General features: G+C 35.2%; 1 protein-coding gene across 2 annotated transcripts in view; it reads right to left on the bottom strand.

Annotated features, from left to right (window-relative positions):
* Positions 1 to 19409, bottom strand: part of Dhx9 (DExH-box helicase 9) — a 42010-nt gene that overhangs the window by 12622 nt on the left and 9979 nt on the right. The window contains exons 5-16 of one of the 2 annotated variants that reach the window (XM_046419522.2): positions 18191 to 18300; positions 17314 to 17462; positions 14956 to 15002; positions 12461 to 12597; positions 11943 to 12032; positions 11657 to 11818; positions 11484 to 11561; positions 10736 to 10927; positions 7691 to 7832; positions 7086 to 7168; positions 3393 to 3549; positions 1214 to 1314 (exon numbers count right to left, since the gene is read on the bottom strand). In XM_046419522.2, coding sequence (XP_046275478.1) covers positions 1214 to 1314; positions 3393 to 3549; positions 7086 to 7168; positions 7691 to 7832; positions 10736 to 10927; positions 11484 to 11561; positions 11657 to 11818; positions 11943 to 12032; positions 12461 to 12597; positions 14956 to 15002; positions 17314 to 17462; positions 18191 to 18300 — 1448 coding nt within the window. Of the gene's footprint in view, positions 1 to 1213; positions 1315 to 3392; positions 3550 to 7085; positions 7169 to 7690; positions 7833 to 10735; positions 10928 to 11483; positions 11562 to 11656; positions 11819 to 11942; positions 12033 to 12460; positions 12598 to 14955; positions 15003 to 15795; positions 15933 to 17313; positions 17463 to 18190; positions 18301 to 19409 lie in introns of those variants that run through there. The other variant, XM_046419524.2, reaches the window with a different exon arrangement.

Below are 19409 nucleotides of genomic sequence, written 5' to 3'. Positions count from 1 at the left end.
CTCAAAAATGAGAAAAAAGTTATTATAATTGGTCTTTTTCTCCTGCTATTTTCTAATTTGTTGCCTTCTGTTTTAGGAACTAACAGGAACCATTTCCTTAGAAATATGCCGTTATTTGTTAAAAATTATCTTCCTTCCAATTTCACCAATTTATTCCCTCATCTCTAACATCCAATTTTGGTATTTGAATATGTGAGGGGGAAAGTCCTTTGCAAAAAATTATCTTTTGCTGTCAAGTTAAAAAACATGACATGCCTAGCACATTGTGAGACCCTGGGTTCAAAACTCAGCACCACATAAAAACAAATAAGTAATATAAAGATATTCTGTCCAACTACAACTAAAAAATAAATATTAATAAAGGAAATAAAAAAAAAATTGCAGACTCTGTCCTTAGAAGTCCTACAGGTTCTTTTTGATGTGATAGGGAGGAGGAACCTGTGAAACTTCAACCAGGCCATAAGGACTGAAATTACCTGTAAAAATTTCTTTTTTCTCTAGTTACTAGTAAAGGAGTTGAAAACTATGAAGCTACCATCTTTGTCCTTATGTATGCCCTTACCTTCTCAGAAGCTCCTCTCATCCCAGATCTTTTATCAGATTCTTTTAGGGATGGAACTTTTGAAAATAAAGACTTTTCTTCCTTTATCTTCAAAGTCAGCTTTGAATAAAACCTATTTTCCTGCCAATTTGATTCTCAATATTTCTGACACAGCAAGCATTGTGATGTTAAATTCTATTTAATTTGCATATAAAAATATGAATTTTTAATCTTGTTTGTCCACTTCTGAAACACAAAGAAAATGTCTCCTTTCCTGTTCCTTCCCAGGAAATTATTATTATACCCACTATAGCACTCCCTTCACCTGGTAAAATCATTGCCTCTTTAATCTGTGACCACAGCTGCCAGGAATCAGGATTAGTAGATCTGTGGTGGGGCACAAATTCTGTCTTTCTACCAGTTTCCCAGATGTTCTCCTGCACTTGGAGCAATAACACCTTAAAAAACAAGTTGCTTTTAACTATGTATCGTTTTTAAAAAATTTTTTTGGTTGACATGTATGCAAGAGATTATTTAACTGATGACAGAAAGGAGCTTATAACTCTACCTACAAATAATCTAGAGATAGATAATCTAACGTATTTTTAATAAAAATAACTGCTTTTCTACATTGTTTACCCACACTGAAAATTCTGCATGAAATCCACTTACATCATCATCCTCACCACCATCATCCTCCTTGTCCTTTTTTTTCTTGTCCTTTGGTGGAGGAACAAACTGGGTCATCTGAATACAATCTTCCAGAAAATATTCTACAAGGAATATTTTAGTGTTAAATCCAGTTAGTTATGTACAGGTGATCTATCAACTTTGAGAATGTAGTAGTGTTATATTCATTTGTTAATTCATAGCTGAAGGTTCCTTAATACCCTTCAATGTGACTCTTCATAATTTCCAACATGTTCTAATAATAATTATCTTCTATTTTAATAGAACTTAGTGGTCTCCTCTCTCAGATCCTCAAGAACATGTATTATGCAAGCTCTCAAAAAGCCAGAGGTTGTTTGTGTGCCAAGCATTCAACCAAACATTTACGGAATGCCCACTATACACATGCATTGTATACCTGTCCTGGTATGACAGAAATAACCTCAATACAGTAACACACCATAATCCATTAGTCCTCTACCAAATGAATATGTACATTAGGCTCTTTTTAGCTGTTCCAATATAAAGATTGGAATATGTATCAATTCCACCTAAGAGAGTCTGATGGGCCCAGAGTCATCTCCTTCTCTCCACCCCTAGGTGGAGCACAAAGTGTGCTACTCATCACAGTATCAAGAATACTTTATGGGCTGGGGATGTGGCTCAAGCGGTAGCGCGCTCGCCTGGCATGCGTGCGGCCCGGGTTCGATCCTCAGCACCACATACAAACAAAGATGTTGTGTCTGCCGATAACTAATAAAATAAAATAAATATTTAAAAAAAGAATACTTTATGTTTACTAAGTTTTTAAGTATACTATGTTTACCCCCAATTTTCATACCCCATATACATTTTACATTGGATTGTATCCATTACTATATTATTTATTTTTCTGCTCAAACAGTTCCATACTACTATATTTATTTTTCTGCTCAAACAGAACTATAATTCTGGCCAACTATAGTTCTTTCAGGTTTGCTACTGTGTGCCTTTATTCAATTATTGTGGTCTTTTTATAAAAAACTTCCTTATTTCATGATACAAGATGCTTCAGGTTCATATTATACATTTCTTACCTTGGCCCTAGGATTCATCATTTCTCTAGGGATACCTGGTTTCTTTAATTTGAGAATGGCATTTGAAAAAGATTAACCTGCTGTACATATTCTTTGTTACCAAGTTGTCATTGCTTCTATGCCCAGAGACAGACAGGGCAGTATCTAAGTATACTAACTGCACATAAAGAAATACAATCACATTTATAACTATTCATTTCTACATATATTTAGCTAAATGTGAATCACGCTGATGCCTCTAATTGTATTCCAATACCACATGGCTCATTCTAGCCAGCACCCTTACTCACCTGTAACTTTTTCAAACAAAGAGTAAAAAAACCTGGCACCACCACTTCTATTCATTTGCTTGGTTTCCATACACAAACACAGCAGTTTTAGAGTTCATAACCCAAAATTTGTGAAATACAACTATCGTAATTTTTATTTCAGAGCTACACCTATTTTTCAATTTACAAAATTTGGTACCCAGGCTACATCAATTCATACCTACATTATTAATCTATTTTCATGTCTTCAATTAGACTGTGCTATAAACTCTAAATGACTGTCCTAGAAAATGGTGGTGATAAAAATCTGTAAAAGAAACTCGTTATCAAAAATATTGTGTGTGGGCTGGGGGTGTGGCTCAAGAGGTAGTATGTTTGCCTGGCATGCGCGGGGCGCTGGCTTCGATCTTCAACAATACATAAAAATTTTAAAAAGAAAAAATAAGGATATTGTGTCCACCTAAAAAATAAAAATACTGTGACATACTTCATTTCAAAATCTCTCTCTCCAACTCTTGAAGACATTCTCAATGTGACCTAGACTGCTTAAATATTGAATAAGTGTTCACAGAAATAATTACCTACTATATTTCTGATTTATACTTACCATATAGCATTCCTCACCAAGACCTGGGTGAATATCTAAAATTTATGGTAGATCTTAACAATGTACGCATATAAACAGAATCAAGAACGCTTTGGTGTATCTAATATTCTAATTTTGCCTATATCCTAAATGACCTGTAAAAGTATTATTCTAATCTCTAGGATTTTAAAATTTTTGAACCTTCTGGGCAAAATATGCTCACCTTCCTACCTAGTTTCCATAAAATTTACCTTGAACTGGATAAGTCCTCCCATAAACTTCAATTATGGGGCAGTTGAAGAAATATTCACAGAACATGCTGGTATCAATAGTAGCAGACATAAGAACTATGCGAACTTCAGGATAAGCCAAAACCACATCACGCAGTACTACCAAGAGGAAGTCAGTCTATTAAAATACAAATAAAACAGGAAATCATTTAAGACATTTGGTCCATGAGATAACATACACGTAAAACACACAAGATATTAACGAAATTCAGTTTATCAGGAGGCTGGCAAAAATGCAAAAAGAAAATGTTACAGTGAGCTAGAGTACCAATTTTAAGAAACTTTAAAACCTAAAAGATGTCGGGACTAGAAATGAGTGCCTCGTGCCCTAGTGTGGTGGGGCACACAACCATAATCCCAGCAATTCAGAATCCTAAGGCATTAGGATTTATTGGAGGTGTGAGACATTGTCTCAAAAAGGGGGTGGGGGGAGTGTTATTTTGCTTTCCATAATATTTTTCTTATACCTCAACTAAAGAATTAACCTAAAAATTTAGTGAAATTTAAATTAGCAAGCATTCAACTTTGGGAACAAAGGAAAAGTCCTCATAAGGCCAAAGTCTCAGTTGCAAAGGTCACATTTCTTTATTTTAAACCACCACCAAACCGCAGAAACATAAATCAACCCACCAACATAATATTTTGACAACATTTTCATCTGGCTGCATAGTTGTAAATCTTCCTACCTTCTCCAACCATCAGCTATTCTGAATCTTAATCCTTTCTGCGTGTGTACTAAAAATATACACATACATACTTTTTTTGAGAAGATCTCGATAAGTAATCCAGGCATGCTTCAATCTGATAATTCGCTTATCTCAGCCTCCCCAAAAGCAGAGATCACAGTTATGCACCACTACATCAAGTTTACCCTTGTTTGCATTTTACTTTAACTTCATGCATATTTTGTATCTTTTGGCATCTTTTTTTGCCTTACTACAGCACTGCTAAGAGTGACCAATACTTGGTGCTATAGTCACTCTGAGGAGTATATTAATGCAAGTGAATTTGTGTGTTACTAATATCCAAGTTTCTTGCAGTCTCGTGTCTGTTGTGTATATCCAAGTTTCTATGGGTAACTGTGCATAGAGAAATGCTGGGCTCTGTTATGTAAATATTGAATTTACAAAAGATAAAGCTAAATTATGTCCTTTGGTGGCATTTAAATATCTCCCACAAGCCATAAGAAAGAAATTCTGCTAATCCACATGATCTCCAACACTTGAAATGATCATCCAAATTTCATTACTCAAATGTAGTGCCTTATCATAGAACTGATCTGTACTATCCCATTTCCCAAAGAGACTAACAACTCAACTTGGCACATGTATTAGTAAAATATTTCTTCTTCTATCAAATGCCTGTTTATATCTTTTTTTTTGCAAGGGCTCTACCACTGAGCAACACAACCCCAGTCCATTTCTTTTCATTTTTAATTTAGTGTGTCTCAAAGATGCCCAGGCTGTCTTTAAACAGGGGTTCCTCCTGCCACAAGGTCTGGTTTTTCTGGGATTACAGGCAAATACCCCTGTGCTTAGCATTCTTTTTATATTTTACTAATTTTTCTAATAATTCATTTGAATTTTTTAAAAAAATGGAACTGTAAGAATTTAATATGTCTATACCACCCGTGCAGAATCGTCTAGCTTTACAATATCTTTTGAATAAACAATAATCTTTATTTTAATATAGACTCATATTACATTCTTCAAGGTTTGTGACTGTTGCTTTCTTCAATCATTCAAAGTCTAGAACTATGGTGCTTGGAATAGTAACCATTGTTCATATGACCAATCCCATAAAATGTGGCTAACCTGAATTGAGATATGTTCTAAATATAAAACATACACCAGATTTTTGAAGGATTCATGGGGGGAAATTAAAACATTAATCTAGTCTAAAAACTTGCTTTATGTTTAAAATATTTGACAAACTGGATTAAATGTTAAAATTATTTTCACTATTTCCTTTATACTTTCCAAAATATATTAAAAGCAAACTAAAATTACTCATGAAGTTCATATTGTATTTCTATTGCGTAGTGGTATCTAAAAATGTTTATGTTTTTGAACTAAGAATTTTCAAACTGTACTGTCATTTAAGTCAAGTCCTCAATCTCCCTGGAATTGATTTCTGTAATCTTTTTATGAAGCAGGTTCCAATTTTATTTACTTCCTCATGGATGATCCACTAGTTTTCAGTACCATTTATTGAATAATCCATTCTTTTCCCCACTGATCTGACAGCTTTAAACCAAAACTCAGAGAACAACACAACACAATTTTCTTTCAACTCCGTAGTATGTCTATTAACTCATGTACCACACTGAAATATTGTGGATTCAGAAAAAATCCTGGTGTCACCAAAGAAAGAAACTCCATTTTGTTATTCTTTAAAAAGGGCCAGTTGTTTTCAGCAATAAATTGTCCTCCGAAGTACTTATAACCAGTTTATTAAGTTCTGTGGAGAATCCTGCTGGAATTTTGACTGGTTTTGAGAGAACTTGATAATTGATCTCAAGTCTTTCTACATATGTTCTGTTCTTTTTTAAACATTTTATAACAACTCTCAAAAGTTTTCCTACAGAGAGCTTACATGTCTTTTTGCAGGGGTTTAATATCAAGTACTTCATACAAATCATTACCATGGTAATATTGACATCTTTTAGATGTTTAATGTTTGCTTAAAAATACAAAGAATGCAAATTTTACTAGATTAACGTTTTATCCAATCACCTTGTTTTAAGTAATATCAGGATGGTGACAATTTGAATAAATAAACCACACACTGAAATCTTGCAGACTTTTCTTCATATAGTGTCAATCTTTTAATTCATAAAATGGTATACTGTCAACTTCATATGCATTTCATTAAGGTCCAGAAGAGACAAGGGCAGAAAATCTGTAGTTTCTACTTAATTCTGGCATGGCTATCATTAATATCTAAAAAGACCAGATCTATATAAACATCCCAAATGATTAATTACTGTGAAATTAAAAATAATGGCCAGGTGCAGCGGCATATGCCTTTAATCCTAGCGGCTCATGATGGGGCAGGAGACTGCTAGTTAACAGCCAGCCACAGCAATGGTGAGGTACTAACCAACTTAGTGAAAGCCTGTCTATAAATAAAATACAAAACAGGGCTGGGGATGTGGCTCAGTGTTACCCTGAGTTCAACCCCTGGTACCAAAAAGAAAAACAAAGAGGTTGAGCACATAGTGGAGTGGTAAAGTGCTTGTCTTGCATGCACAAGGCCCTTGGGTTTAATCTCCAGTCCCCTCCCCCCACAAAAGCAACATATAAATTTCTAGTGAAAACTAATAATAAAATTCCATTACCTATTAAGTCATAAAATCATTAGCTTAGGTGTTAAATTATGCCAGTTTTTAGATATCACTTTATATACACTTATTTCAAAATACTTATAATATTCAATATACTTTCAATAACTGCTAACAGCAACAAAAGAAAAAAGCTAGAACGGACTTGCTAAAAAGATCATCTTAGTTTTTAAAGTTCACAGGTGTACATACTAGCTAAATGATATAAGCAGCGTGAAAAGAGAAAATAAAAGCAAGGCATTCTATTTTGACTTCTCTGCATTTAGACAAATTAGCTTTAGCACCCTTTTGGTACCTCACAATTTACTTACATTGATGTCTCGTTCATGTATTTCATCTACAATTACATGACTGATTCCTCTAATGCCTGCTTCTAATTTTCTGAGAAGCACTCCTTGAAAAAAAGAGAGCAACAATCACAGATGTGGTTCTATATTAGAGAAAAGTAGTAAAGTACTGAATCAAATAAGCATATTTCATGACAACTATACTTTAATATTCTGCTTATTATATATTTAGCATAATAAAAAGGAGGTAGTATATGTTGAAATATATTTTTCATAGACTTATTTAATCTCTGTTATAATAAGCAGCAGATATAATAAAGAAAAAATGCTGAGTTTTATTTTCAAAGAATTGTGAGACTGGCTCATTATTTTGAGTCTAATTTTTTGGTTATTCAAATTATTCTTGACAAACATGTCAATACAAATGCCAAACAAGAAATCAAAACACATTGGGGGTGGGGATGTAGCTCAAGAGGTAGTGTGTTCGCCTGGCATGCGCAGGGGGCTGGGTTCGATCCTCAGCAACATATAAAAAAAATAAAAATGCTGTGTCCACACGAAAACTAAAAATAAATACTAAAAAAATTCTCTCTAAAAAAGAAAGAAAGAAATCAAAACACATGACTCACCCACAGTACAAAACATTATACTGGCATGAGGACGGGGAAGTATAGACTCAAATCGAACACTATAGCCACAGCTTTTTCCGGGTTCTTCTCCTCTCTCATATGCAACTCGCTCTGCCACAGAAACTGCACTAATTCTCCTGGGCTGAGACAGACAGAAAAAAAAAAATTACAACCACAGAATTGATTACACTTATAAAAGTTTTTAAATTATCATAGTAAAAATGTCTACTTAATAACTGAAACATAAAGCAGTAATGATATCTTCCTACACTCCCCAATTATTTTAAAATATTATGAAAGAATATAGTACCATTTAATTCCATAGCAGAGTTATTTTATATAGAATAATTTTGTAATTTGCTCTTTTTTGCACTAATGTAGATGGGACATATGAACGCTCTAACAATGAGCTAACCATCTCACTAAAATTGTCCAGGCTGGCCTCAAACTTGCAATCCTCCTGCTTCAGTCTTCTGAGAAGCTGGAATTTACAGGTGTGTGCTACCTTGCTAGACACATAGTGTTTTAAGAACTTTGTTAACCATCTACAAAAAATCCCATCAGACAAAAAGGTGGAATAATTCAGTGTATCTTCCACCTCTTGACTCAATATCATCCTATGAACAGAATAAAAACAAGCATTCAATGGATAAGTGAAACTGGTTTTCATGAATCAAATATAAAACAAAATTTGATCCACCACTGTACCATGTAGTTCATTGTTATACATTTGTCAAAGACATACGCAGATAAAGTTTGATATTTGCATTTTACAAATAAAATCACTGAAAATGTCCAAATTGTTTGGGAAGGGACACAAATTAATAAGCAAATAATAAGATGAAAGGCAATAAAAAATTCATTTTTGTTTGAACAACCCAGTTGTGATATACCATGCAGGCACTGAAAATAATCCTTGTCATTTGGGTAGCAAACAACCTTTGAAAAGATTTCTCTTTAGCTCATTGGTTATATTCTGTTTTTCCCTATGACTGGACTGACTAAAAACAGGGTAGTAGTGGGGAGAACAGAGCAAAGGTAAGTTCCTCTTTAAAATGGTAACCTCTAGGGGCTGGTGCTATAGCTCAGTGACAGAGTGCTTGCCAAGCATGTTCTGAGGCACTGGGTTCCATCCTCAGCACCATATAAAAATAAACAAATAAAATAAAATCATTATGTCCACCTACAACTACAATAAGAAGAAGAATGAGAAGAAGAAAAAGAAGAAATAATAAGACTTGGGAAGGATTAAGACCCTGCAATGTTTTATTGCATCAGGATCCTGGGCAGTTGAAACTTTCACCATGAGGCAAAAGATTCGCAGCCAGTCTTGATTTGATTAACGAAATCAAAGAACATTTTGAGACAAAAAGGTTGTTGGGATTCTTTCTCTAAAAACAAACCTACAAGTGAGTATTCATTATTAAAAATGTTTAGGACAAAGAATATTTTAGATTTTGGAGTGTATACATACATAATCAGAAAATTAAGAAATGGAATTTGATACTTTCATGTATATTTCATAGACCTTAAACATAATGACTGAGGATGATTTTATGCAATAAAATGCAATAACTGCATTTTGAATGTGGTCTGTTAGAAAATGGAACTGATTTTTCTAGTATGAGTAGTCATAATGATGCTACAAGTGTTTCATATTTTGGAGCATATAAAATTTCCTAGAGAAACTTAACGTGCAATTTTTATTATTTTTTAATTATTTTATTTCAAGATTTATTTGTAAGCTTCCACTGGTTAAGAATCCCTAACAAGTCTGAACCTGACTGAGGAGCAGTATCTGGCGATTTGCATGCCCTCCATCCAAGTCTCAGAAGGACAAGGTTAGAGCTGATCTGAGGCACTGGGATAACTTGCCAGCACTGATTATTGAAAGTACAGTATTATAATACAACTATTAAAAGGAAGACTCCTGAAGATAGGCATTTTGTTTTGAGTTTTAGTTTATTCTGTGTTAACCTTGGGTCTATTAAATTATTCTGGGTCTTAATTTATTTAGTAAGAAATATTAAATAAAAGCTACCTATACCTTAAGGACATTTTGAATTCCAAATGAAGTTTTTAAAAACTCAACTATTTAGAATAGATTCTAGAATACAGGCAAGCTTTCAGTAAAAGTTCACCATTACCTGGTTTACTGTCTTGCCTGTTCTTGCTCAGAAGTTTTTACTCAATCATAAAATGATAAAATTGATAAGGCTATTATTTGCTATGAGCCAATTTTCTCCTTAGAATGAACTCTTCACTCCTGTTTGATCCCAGGACTAAAACCTCCCTTTAGCATGGGATCCATTTTAACTTACCACATAAAATACTGGAGATTGGAAAATCATCTAAGGTCTTTTTTTGGTTTTGTGTTTGTTTAAAATTTCTTTTTACTTTTATTTATTTATTTATCTTTTTATGTATTTTTGTGTGGTGCTGAGGATTGAACCCAGGGTCTTGCACATGCGAGGCGAGCGCTCTACTGCTGAGCCATAACCCCAACTCCATTGTTTAATTTTAAAGGGCACAAGCTGGACACTTGCCTGTAATCCAGTGGCTGAGGCAGGGAAGATCACAAATTCAAGGTTGGCCTTAGCAATTTAGTGAGACCTTGTCTCAAAAAAGCGCTTGGGTGCAAGCTCAGAGAGAACCCTGGATTCAAGCATTAGTACCCCAATAATTTAATAAAAAACTAAAACTGGAAAACAAACAAAATACAACTGCCAGGTGTAATGGCCCACACCTATAATCCCATTGGCTGGGGAGGCTGAGGCAGGAGTCCTTAGCAACTTAACCCCATCTCAAAATAAATAATAACTTAAAAAAAAAAAGCTAGGGATATGGCTCAGTGGTTAAGAGCTACCGGTTCCAATCCCTAGTACTAAATGAATAGCTAGCCTATTATACTAGAGCTTTCAGAGTCTTATGAGACTACAAAGGGGGAGATATCAAATAATCAAATAGCAATAACCTGATTTCCAGGTACTTTCATTTCTTACTTTATCAACACACCTCATTGGGTTAAAAATTTGAGTTACTTACTTGAGTTACTACGATATTACACTCTGCTGCTCGGTCGTTCTGGATAAAGTCATCCAGAATGAACTGTGGAACCTGTGTGGTTTTACCACATCCAGTAGCCCCTCGGATAATGACAACTGAATTTTGACTAATTGCTTCCAGGATTTCACTTTCAAATTTCTTCACAGGTAGTAACTCTCTCTCCTGCAAAACCTATTTTATAAAAGTTACATGTCAGGCAAATTCTACTTTTTATTAGGAGTAAATATGTTAATTCTTTAATAAAGTGGCATCTCTTATATAACACTCACTTCCAGTGGCTTAATACTTAAAATATTTTTTCCATAAACTAATATTTTATAGAATTGTCTCTTTTCTAAATTTCCAAACAATATTGTAATATTTTCTACACATTGCTTTTCCTAGTTCTTCATGACCATTCAGCAAGCATTTCCCCTTACCATTTGTTACACAATGTTAATATCTGTTAGGTAACATCTGGTATTTAAATGACAACACAATGTTGTTTTCTTTTTTAAAATACAACCAACCAATTAAATTTATTTTTGTTTTACATTAAATTATATGGGGGTGTGTGTGAGATCTGTTCCTAGTCTTCTTACTCATAGCAATTACCCACAGAGGCAGCTAAGATTAGTAGTTTGGTGCATATTTCTAGAGAGGACAAAATACAGTATTCATTGTCCTTTTACCCATACCTAGAATGTTATGAACCTTTAGGCACCATGTTTAAATACTTCAAACTTACTGCTTGCAAGTCATGATCCTGTTCCAGCTGGTACATCAATTCATTCTTGAGGTCCAAACTTATTTGTTCTGGAGTAGCCTGTAAAATTGGAAGGCAATATTTAATTTATTGTCTAACATAGACAATCTAATGAAATATATTAAAGACCTCTCAAAAAACAACGCTGTACTTACATAAGCCAGGGGACCCTCATCAATGTTGCTACTAGTCCAAGGATTCCAGTTGGATTGTGGAGGTGACCAAGGAACCACACCCACTTGGTTTTGACGCTGAGATGGTTCAAAATGAGCCAATTTTCCAATGTTGAGCATAACTGGCATAGAAGGATCAATAGGCTATTAAAAAAATAAAATCCCCCCAAAAAAAGAAAAAAAGAGAAAAGTTGCATGAGTCCACAAGTCCACTCGTCTATTGAGAATTGTTCTATATAATGTAAACTAAAAAGCTAAATATGCTTACTGGGGGCACAATTTCAAGATTTAGCTCTTGAATCACATTTTGAAGTTGATGCTCTAAATCTTGAGAGATGTTAACTCTGTAAGGCTCCACCTACAGAAAAAAAGATGTTGATAAAAATCATGTAACGAATACAGGAATACAACACAAACTTACAACAGTGGGAATAAGAGTATGCAACTGACATAAGTAAAGAGAATTGGTTCAGCCTAGTGTCATGGCAGGAGGCTGATCTCAGGTTGAAAGCCAGATTGCAGAGGCTGGAAACTGAGCTATGTGCTTAGGCACCCATTGGTTCAAGCTCTGATTACCAGACCCCAACCTGCTTCAATGATTATTTGTTCCCTGTTCACTAGAAACACAGGCCATATACAGATGATTAGCATGGTCATTCAATTTACTGTGTAGTAAGATTTCACAAAATAGGAAACTAAGCTTCTTTTTAGCCAAAAGATTAAATGTAATCCAAGTTTAATCTTACCACATCTCACTGGGCTAGGCTATTAAGTCTAAAGACTTACTGTCTCTCCTTCTTTCTTCTTTGTAAGTCCAGAGTAAGCTTCAATCACTCCAAGATGATAGAGCTGTCTGACAAGTGATAGGGCACAGGACTGTGCTGCCAATTTCTTATTTGATCCATGTTCACGTGCAAAAATCCCTGTAATATAAGGTCAGGATTACCAAAGCAGAAGTATAAAGTGGAAGAAATATCATAAGCAACTCAGCACTTAAAACCAAAGAAGCCCTAAATAAAGATTAGGCACAATAGGCTTTAACTGTTTTATTTCCTAACCAAATGCAATTCCACAATAACTTGTGGACTAAGTAAACAACCATTTTGGTTCTAGGCTTATTAAGACACATAAGTCAATGCTATGAAAACAAACAACCTATTTTAACAAAGCTGTCATTATTACCACCATGAGGCAATAAAAGGGAATGACACCACATTTAACTTTTGAAAATAAAATTGAACAATTATTTTGCATGGTGGCGCTAGCCTGTAATCCCAGGGAATCTGGTGGTTGAGGCAGGAGGATAGAAAGTTTGAGGACTTCCAGAGAAGTCAGTGAGACCCTCTTTAAAAAAAAAAAGTCTGTGGGACAAACACACACACACACACACACACACACACACACACAGAACAGAGGATGAACCTCTGTGGTAGAGTGCCCTGGGTCGAGTCACCAGCACTGCCACCCCACTCCCCACCTACAATTTAATGAATCACAACATAAAAACAATCAAAGATTTAGATTTCAGGTCTAAGGACTGATGGTTGCAGGGGGGCGTGTATAGTCACAGACCTCCAAAGACTGAGACAGGAGGATTCCAGGCTGGGCAACATACAGAGACCCTGTCTCATAAAAAGGAGTAAAATATATATTTTAGGCTTTGCAGCCTTGTACCCTTTGTTAGTGTATCTTTAACATGTGAAAGCAGCCACTGACAATATTTAATTTAGGGTTTGATAAACAACAGGCCAGGGAAACTGTTTTTTTTTTGTTTTAAACAGCTGTAAAAATAACAATGTATCCAGTCTTTTACCAAAAATGTTTGGTGTGCCCAAACATCAAATGAATGGCTGCTGAGGTGTTCCAATAGGCAGTGTGTTGGATTTGACTGGAGGGACACAGCTACTGAAACTATCTGTCATATTGTTAAAGAAAATACCAATGGACAATAGAAGTTTCTCCCCTATCATTCAGTTTTCAGACTGATGACTACAAAACAAAAAAAGGGAAGCAATGATTGCCTTCTATTTACCTGAGTTACAAACTAATCCTAGTCAATGTGTGACAAAATTTAGAATGCTTTTATCCTCTTTTCCTTAACAAAACCCCATTTACATAAAAATAAATTATTTTCCATGTCTAGGATAAGAAATTCAACATCTGATGAACTACTTAAATGTTGACACTATCAGCAAAGATTTTCCTCTCCTAAATTTAAATCAATAGAGTAAGTTTGAATTTTTAAGCTGGAAGGAACCTTAGGCCATTTCTCTCGATTTGCAGATAGGTAAATTGAACCCCACTTATGTCAGGTGTAATTTATTCAAGGTCACCCAATACCTACTACTAGGAAAAAAAGCATATGGGCGTTGCATTTTAGCCTTTTAAAACTTCCTAAATGAATAATCCCAATCTTTGTAGGTAACTCACATTTTCTTTTTTCTTGGTATTTGGGAATGAACTCCCTAGAGCTTTGCCACTGAGATAATCCCCAGCCATTTTCATATTGAGAAAGAATCTCAAAATAAGTTGCTGGGTCATATTTACCTTGACTTTATGAATCTATTCATATAATATCAACATTCTTTGAAATATACATACTTTAAATGCCTATGATAAAAAACTACAAACAGTATTAAGATTTAAAGGCAACCATCTTGTAAAAAGAAATTCATATCTATAAATGAAATCTACCTCCATCGGTGAAGTTAAGAGCAAATACAAACAGCATTTTACAAAATTGGGGGCGGGGCCCGCTACCAGGGATTGAACCCAGAGGTGCTTTAACAACTGAGCCATGTTTCCCAGCTCTTTTTATTTTGACAAGGTCTTGCTAAGTCAAGTGGGACTAAATTGTTGAAGCCAGTATTACAGAAATTGCTTGGATCAGCTGTTTACCACAATATCCAGAATAAAAAGCCTACTCTTCCCCACCCCATATCCTTTTGGTGTGTAGGAAATGCCTTTCCACTGGAAGAAGAGACTTGGATCTAATAACTGGTCCAGCCATCATCATGGGTGGCTGGAGGACTTCATAACACGACAACTCTCATACTGTGAGAGCCTCATTCCTCCTTTCCTCATCCACCACATCCTTTCCTTTAATCTCTTTTAGCTTTAATCTAGCCCTCATTTGAGTGTAGTACTTTATATACTGCTATTGTGATTCTGTATATTACTAAATTTGTTAAAATTCTTTTCCTGTACATGAATCTATTATGTTTATTTTATAGACTAAAATACAAATACTTAAAAAGCACCAAGGAAGCAGTAACACTTACTTCTGCCCAGCTGCTTGATATAAATGGTCATTTCTGCAATAAAGCTCCTGTAACAACACATACAAACACGGTTAGGATTTTCACTGTCAGAAATAACTAAATCCAGATCTCCCAAGTCAGGCAGGCTTTCCAACTGCTTTAGGCAAAACTTAGCAAAGGAACATTCTAAACATTTATTTCTGTCCAATCCTAGAACAAAGTATGTAACCTTCAAATAATATACAACACTGCATAAAATATTTATAATCAAAGTTGATGAGCCAATGGTTCATGAAAAGAAAATGTTAGGGTTTCAGATTCTATATTTACTTACTTATTCCAAAGGCTGGAGTCTAAATAGCTAGAACACATTCAATGTTAGAGCCCCCAAAACTCTTCAAATTACAGTTATGGTTAACTTAAAATCCCTGCGCATGGGATACTTTGTTTGGAGGGTGGAGGGTGGGGTGGTGCTGGAACCAAAGGTACGCCACCCATTAAAGAGTACTGAGATAAACTAACACATGCAAACTCACACATGCACATACACTAAGGCAGAGTTCCATTATCTCCCTACAGTTGGAAGCAGCCTTAGTAACAAAAAATGTGACCTATTTACGCGGCATTTACTTAAATCAGGTCCTAGAAAATAAAACTTTTTAATGTTACAGCTAAAACATGAGGGGAGTCTACAGAAATTACATATTCACACAAGGGAAAAACTGCCAACTGAAAACTAAGCACTCTAGTCCTTTCACTGATCAGGCACATTCTAATCTTGTCTGTGTGCTGTGAATAAAAGGTTAGGTAAGGCTTAAGAAAACACTGTTAGACTCCTTCCTATATCTCTTGTGAACTGACCTTCAGGCACAGCGGCTTCAGGGATCAAAGGCCACTGGCTTTCAGGGGAACAACATCCACCCTTTCATTAATGACACCGATGACAGTATGTTTCTCAGCCAGGCTTAAAGTCAGCACTCAATCTCATTCTCCTCCACCTAGGGGGAACAGCGACACCAGAAATCAGTTTACAATAGTATCCCATGTGATTGCTTAGTTCAGCCTAAGCAGCAGCACATGTGTGTATGAACACAGACCTCTGGTGTTGCTGTCTGTTATGCCTTTTAATAAAGGACATACAAAGAGCAATGCTGTCCCAGCTCCCCCAACTGTCTCTGCCTCCTACGTTGTCATGTCCTGAATTCTTTGCTTCTATGTATCAATATTCAATAAGATTCTAATATTAAAAAATGTTTGCAAACAATGAGCTTCAGGTACACTTAGGTATCTTATTCTTAAAATCACCAAGTGCTACTAAGCCCAATTAGTTCAGAACAATTTATCAAAGAAAACCAATCATCAACAAGTGTTATCTTTCAATTATATCCATAAGGTTTCAGAATATGACAGCAGAAATAAAGTATAAATTTGAGAATTCAGGACTGAATAAAACAGTGGGAAGCAGGAGGAGCCATGCTCTTATCATTTGGATTGAGTCAAAATTTCAATTTAGTAATAATTATTTTAGGGTTGCTAAATGCATCCAAGATTTTCAAGAAAATGTTTGTAATTTATTTTGACAATTTATTTCATATAATTAAGGACAGCAAATCGAATCATATGGAAAGTTTCCATTAAAACTTTCACTCTCTCCCAATAAAAATAGTCCCCCCAGAAAAGTCTAATCCATATGAGCCTTCCTGGGAGTAATAATTACTACACCCTGGAATGCTCTTAGGAAGAACAGCAAGCAGGCTGAGAAACATACTGTCACATTAACAACTTTCCTTTATGTTCAGATTTATACATTAAACAACAAAGAAGTATGCTAAACCACATATAGAGACTGAGGTCATCCTTAACTTTACAGCCCTTAAATGCCAACAACAGAACTCTCAAAGAAAGCCGGCGACGTTCAACCTGAAATGAAATGTGGATCTAGATGCAATACAATCAACCTGAGTATGAAACGTACATGTAATGTGACCCATTAAACACACAGTACTTAGAACTTCCTCTAAGAATACCACAATGAACAAAATTGTCACCTCTAGCTGGTTTTTAACTCAATTAACAAGCCACTACTAGAGGCTGTTAACTTTGGCCACTCAGATTTTAAATGTGAACCTTAAGTCTAGCATCACAAACAATGCCAATGAACTACTTAGTACTAGTGGCTGTAACTTTGGCCTCAGACTTAAATGAGAACCTTAAAAAGTCCAGCATCACCGAGATTTTGCATATCTTCTTACAACCACAACCACAGTAAACTGCTGATCCACACAATAAACCAGTTAACACAAAAATGGAACACATTCAACAACAAATATTCAAAACAACCTTAACGTGCTATAGAAAGAAAGAGCGAAACAAGCAAACCTGTTGTGATCCGGACCCACTTGGGTGTATTTATATTCTCCTTGGATCTTTTCTTTTTGGAAATACTGGTTCAGGCGAGCCTTAGCATTTTCCAAGGTCCAATTTCCATGAAGTCCAGCATTTAAATCTACTTCTTCTGACTCTAGAGTCTGTGGAACCAGTGATAATTAAATCTGGCTGCACCAATTTTAGTGAAGTTATTCATACTTAAGACACAAAAATGTTAACAGTATTTTTGTTTTAATTTTAAAAATCTGTTCTAATTAACAGTATCTTCTTTGCACTATCTTTTATACTATGAAAGTTTCTAACCTTAGTCCAAACAATCAGAATCCACTGTGATTTAAAAAAAATTGTTTTTTGGTGGGTTTTTTTTTTTTGGAAATGGGGTTGCATCCAGGCTTTGTGAATGCAAGGCAGACACTTTGCTACTGAGCCACATCCCAGCCCAGAATTAATTTTTAATGCACCCAAAGATCCTGTCTATCAACAAGCTATTGTATAGTATTGTATACTGTTTATGAACTGTTCCAAAACTGACAATTTTTGTGCTCACTACTTTAAATGTATTGAAAGAAATGTACTATTAATATATTTTTGCTTTGTGCTTATGAAGTGAGATTTCCTGAGATAATTACATTTCCTATAAAGTAGAAGAAATTTTTACATTATCACCAGGGATAAGTACTGTTTTTTTTTTCCCATAGGCAATCTGCCCAGATTTAACCAGTAGTTTAGGTTTATGGTAATTCATGTGAACAGTCTTAAATAATCATTTAAAAGAGTCACTGAATTATTAACTTGTTAATGTCATAAACCCTGCTGTGAATCAAGTCCCAAATTACATTTCCAGAAGTGAAAATAGTGGGTGACTTACCGCTTGTACTTCTTGTTCCTCCTTTCTTGAGTAGTAATCTTTCAAGTTGGCTCCCCGGTCCCAGGTTGGTCCAGGAGCACCAAAGCCAGATGCTCCCCCAGAATTATTTTCTGTTAAAGAAAACAATTGTTCTCTTGATGAATCAAGGTTAAAAAAAGAAAGAAAAGAAAAAAAAAAAAAAAACCTAAATATTTTAGAGTCTTCCTAAAGTAGATTTTGGCACTTTTAAATTTTATTTTAGAGAGAGAGAGAGAGAGAGAGAATATGAATTTCTTAATACTTATTTTTTAGTTTTTGGTGGGCACAACATCTGTATTTTATTTTTATGTGGTGCTGAGGATCAAACCCAGCAACTCGAGCATGCCAGGCACACACGCTACCGCTTTGAGTCACATCGCCAGCCCCATTTTGGCACTTTATGTTTAAACATTTGGTGCTTTAAGTTTCAACAATTTGTTAAAAGGCCTGAAATCTTCACAACTTAATTGAAGTGTTATATTGAAACATAGATTTAAATTGCAAATTTCAAGGCTGATGAAGCTATTTTTTTTTTTAAATCATGAGCAACAGTTTGTGACAAACAATCCAGCATGTAAAGATTTGTTTTAGACTTCTTACAAATATGTAATAGATTCAATGTTTCTTTACTAAAGAAACTGACAAGTCAACTATAGGACTGACTGCTCATGGAAATAAGGAGATGAAGAGGTGTAAGAAAGTGATGACTTTTTTTTGGTACTGGGGATTCTACCCAGGGATGTATAATTTTTAAAAGTCACCAGTGTCCCTCCCTCACCTTTTACAATTTTGACCCAGGGTATCTCACTAAGTTACTCAGGACCTCACTAATTTGTTAAAGCTGGCCTTGAACTTGCAATTCTCTTGCCCCACCCACACCCAGCTAGAAAGTGATGACTCTTATGAGAAAGCATAACAACAGTGCTGATTACTAAAGTTGACTACTTTAGTAATTTTTTATTTACTCCTAAAAGCAATTTTATTAAGTAGATGCTATTTCCTAAATTTTCAATCTGAAAAGAGGGCTGAGGATGCAGACCAATGATAGAGTGCTTGCCTACCACCCCCAGCATTGGGGGGGAAAAAAAACAAAAACAAAAAGAAAGAAGGGGTTGGGGTTGTGGCTCAGCGGTACAGTGCTCGCCTAGCTCTTGCAAGGTCCTGGGTTCGATCCTCAGCACCACATAAAAATAAAGGTATT

The sequence above is a fragment of the Marmota monax genome, unplaced genomic scaffold, assembly GCF_021218885.2.
Source record: "Marmota monax isolate L192 unplaced genomic scaffold, Marmota_monax_Labrador192_F-V1.1 WCK01_AAM20220418_F8-fsc00209, whole genome shotgun sequence".
In the NCBI taxonomy this organism is placed as follows: domain Eukaryota; kingdom Metazoa; phylum Chordata; class Mammalia; order Rodentia; family Sciuridae; genus Marmota; species Marmota monax.
This window is presented reverse-complemented; position numbering and strand designations above follow the sequence as displayed.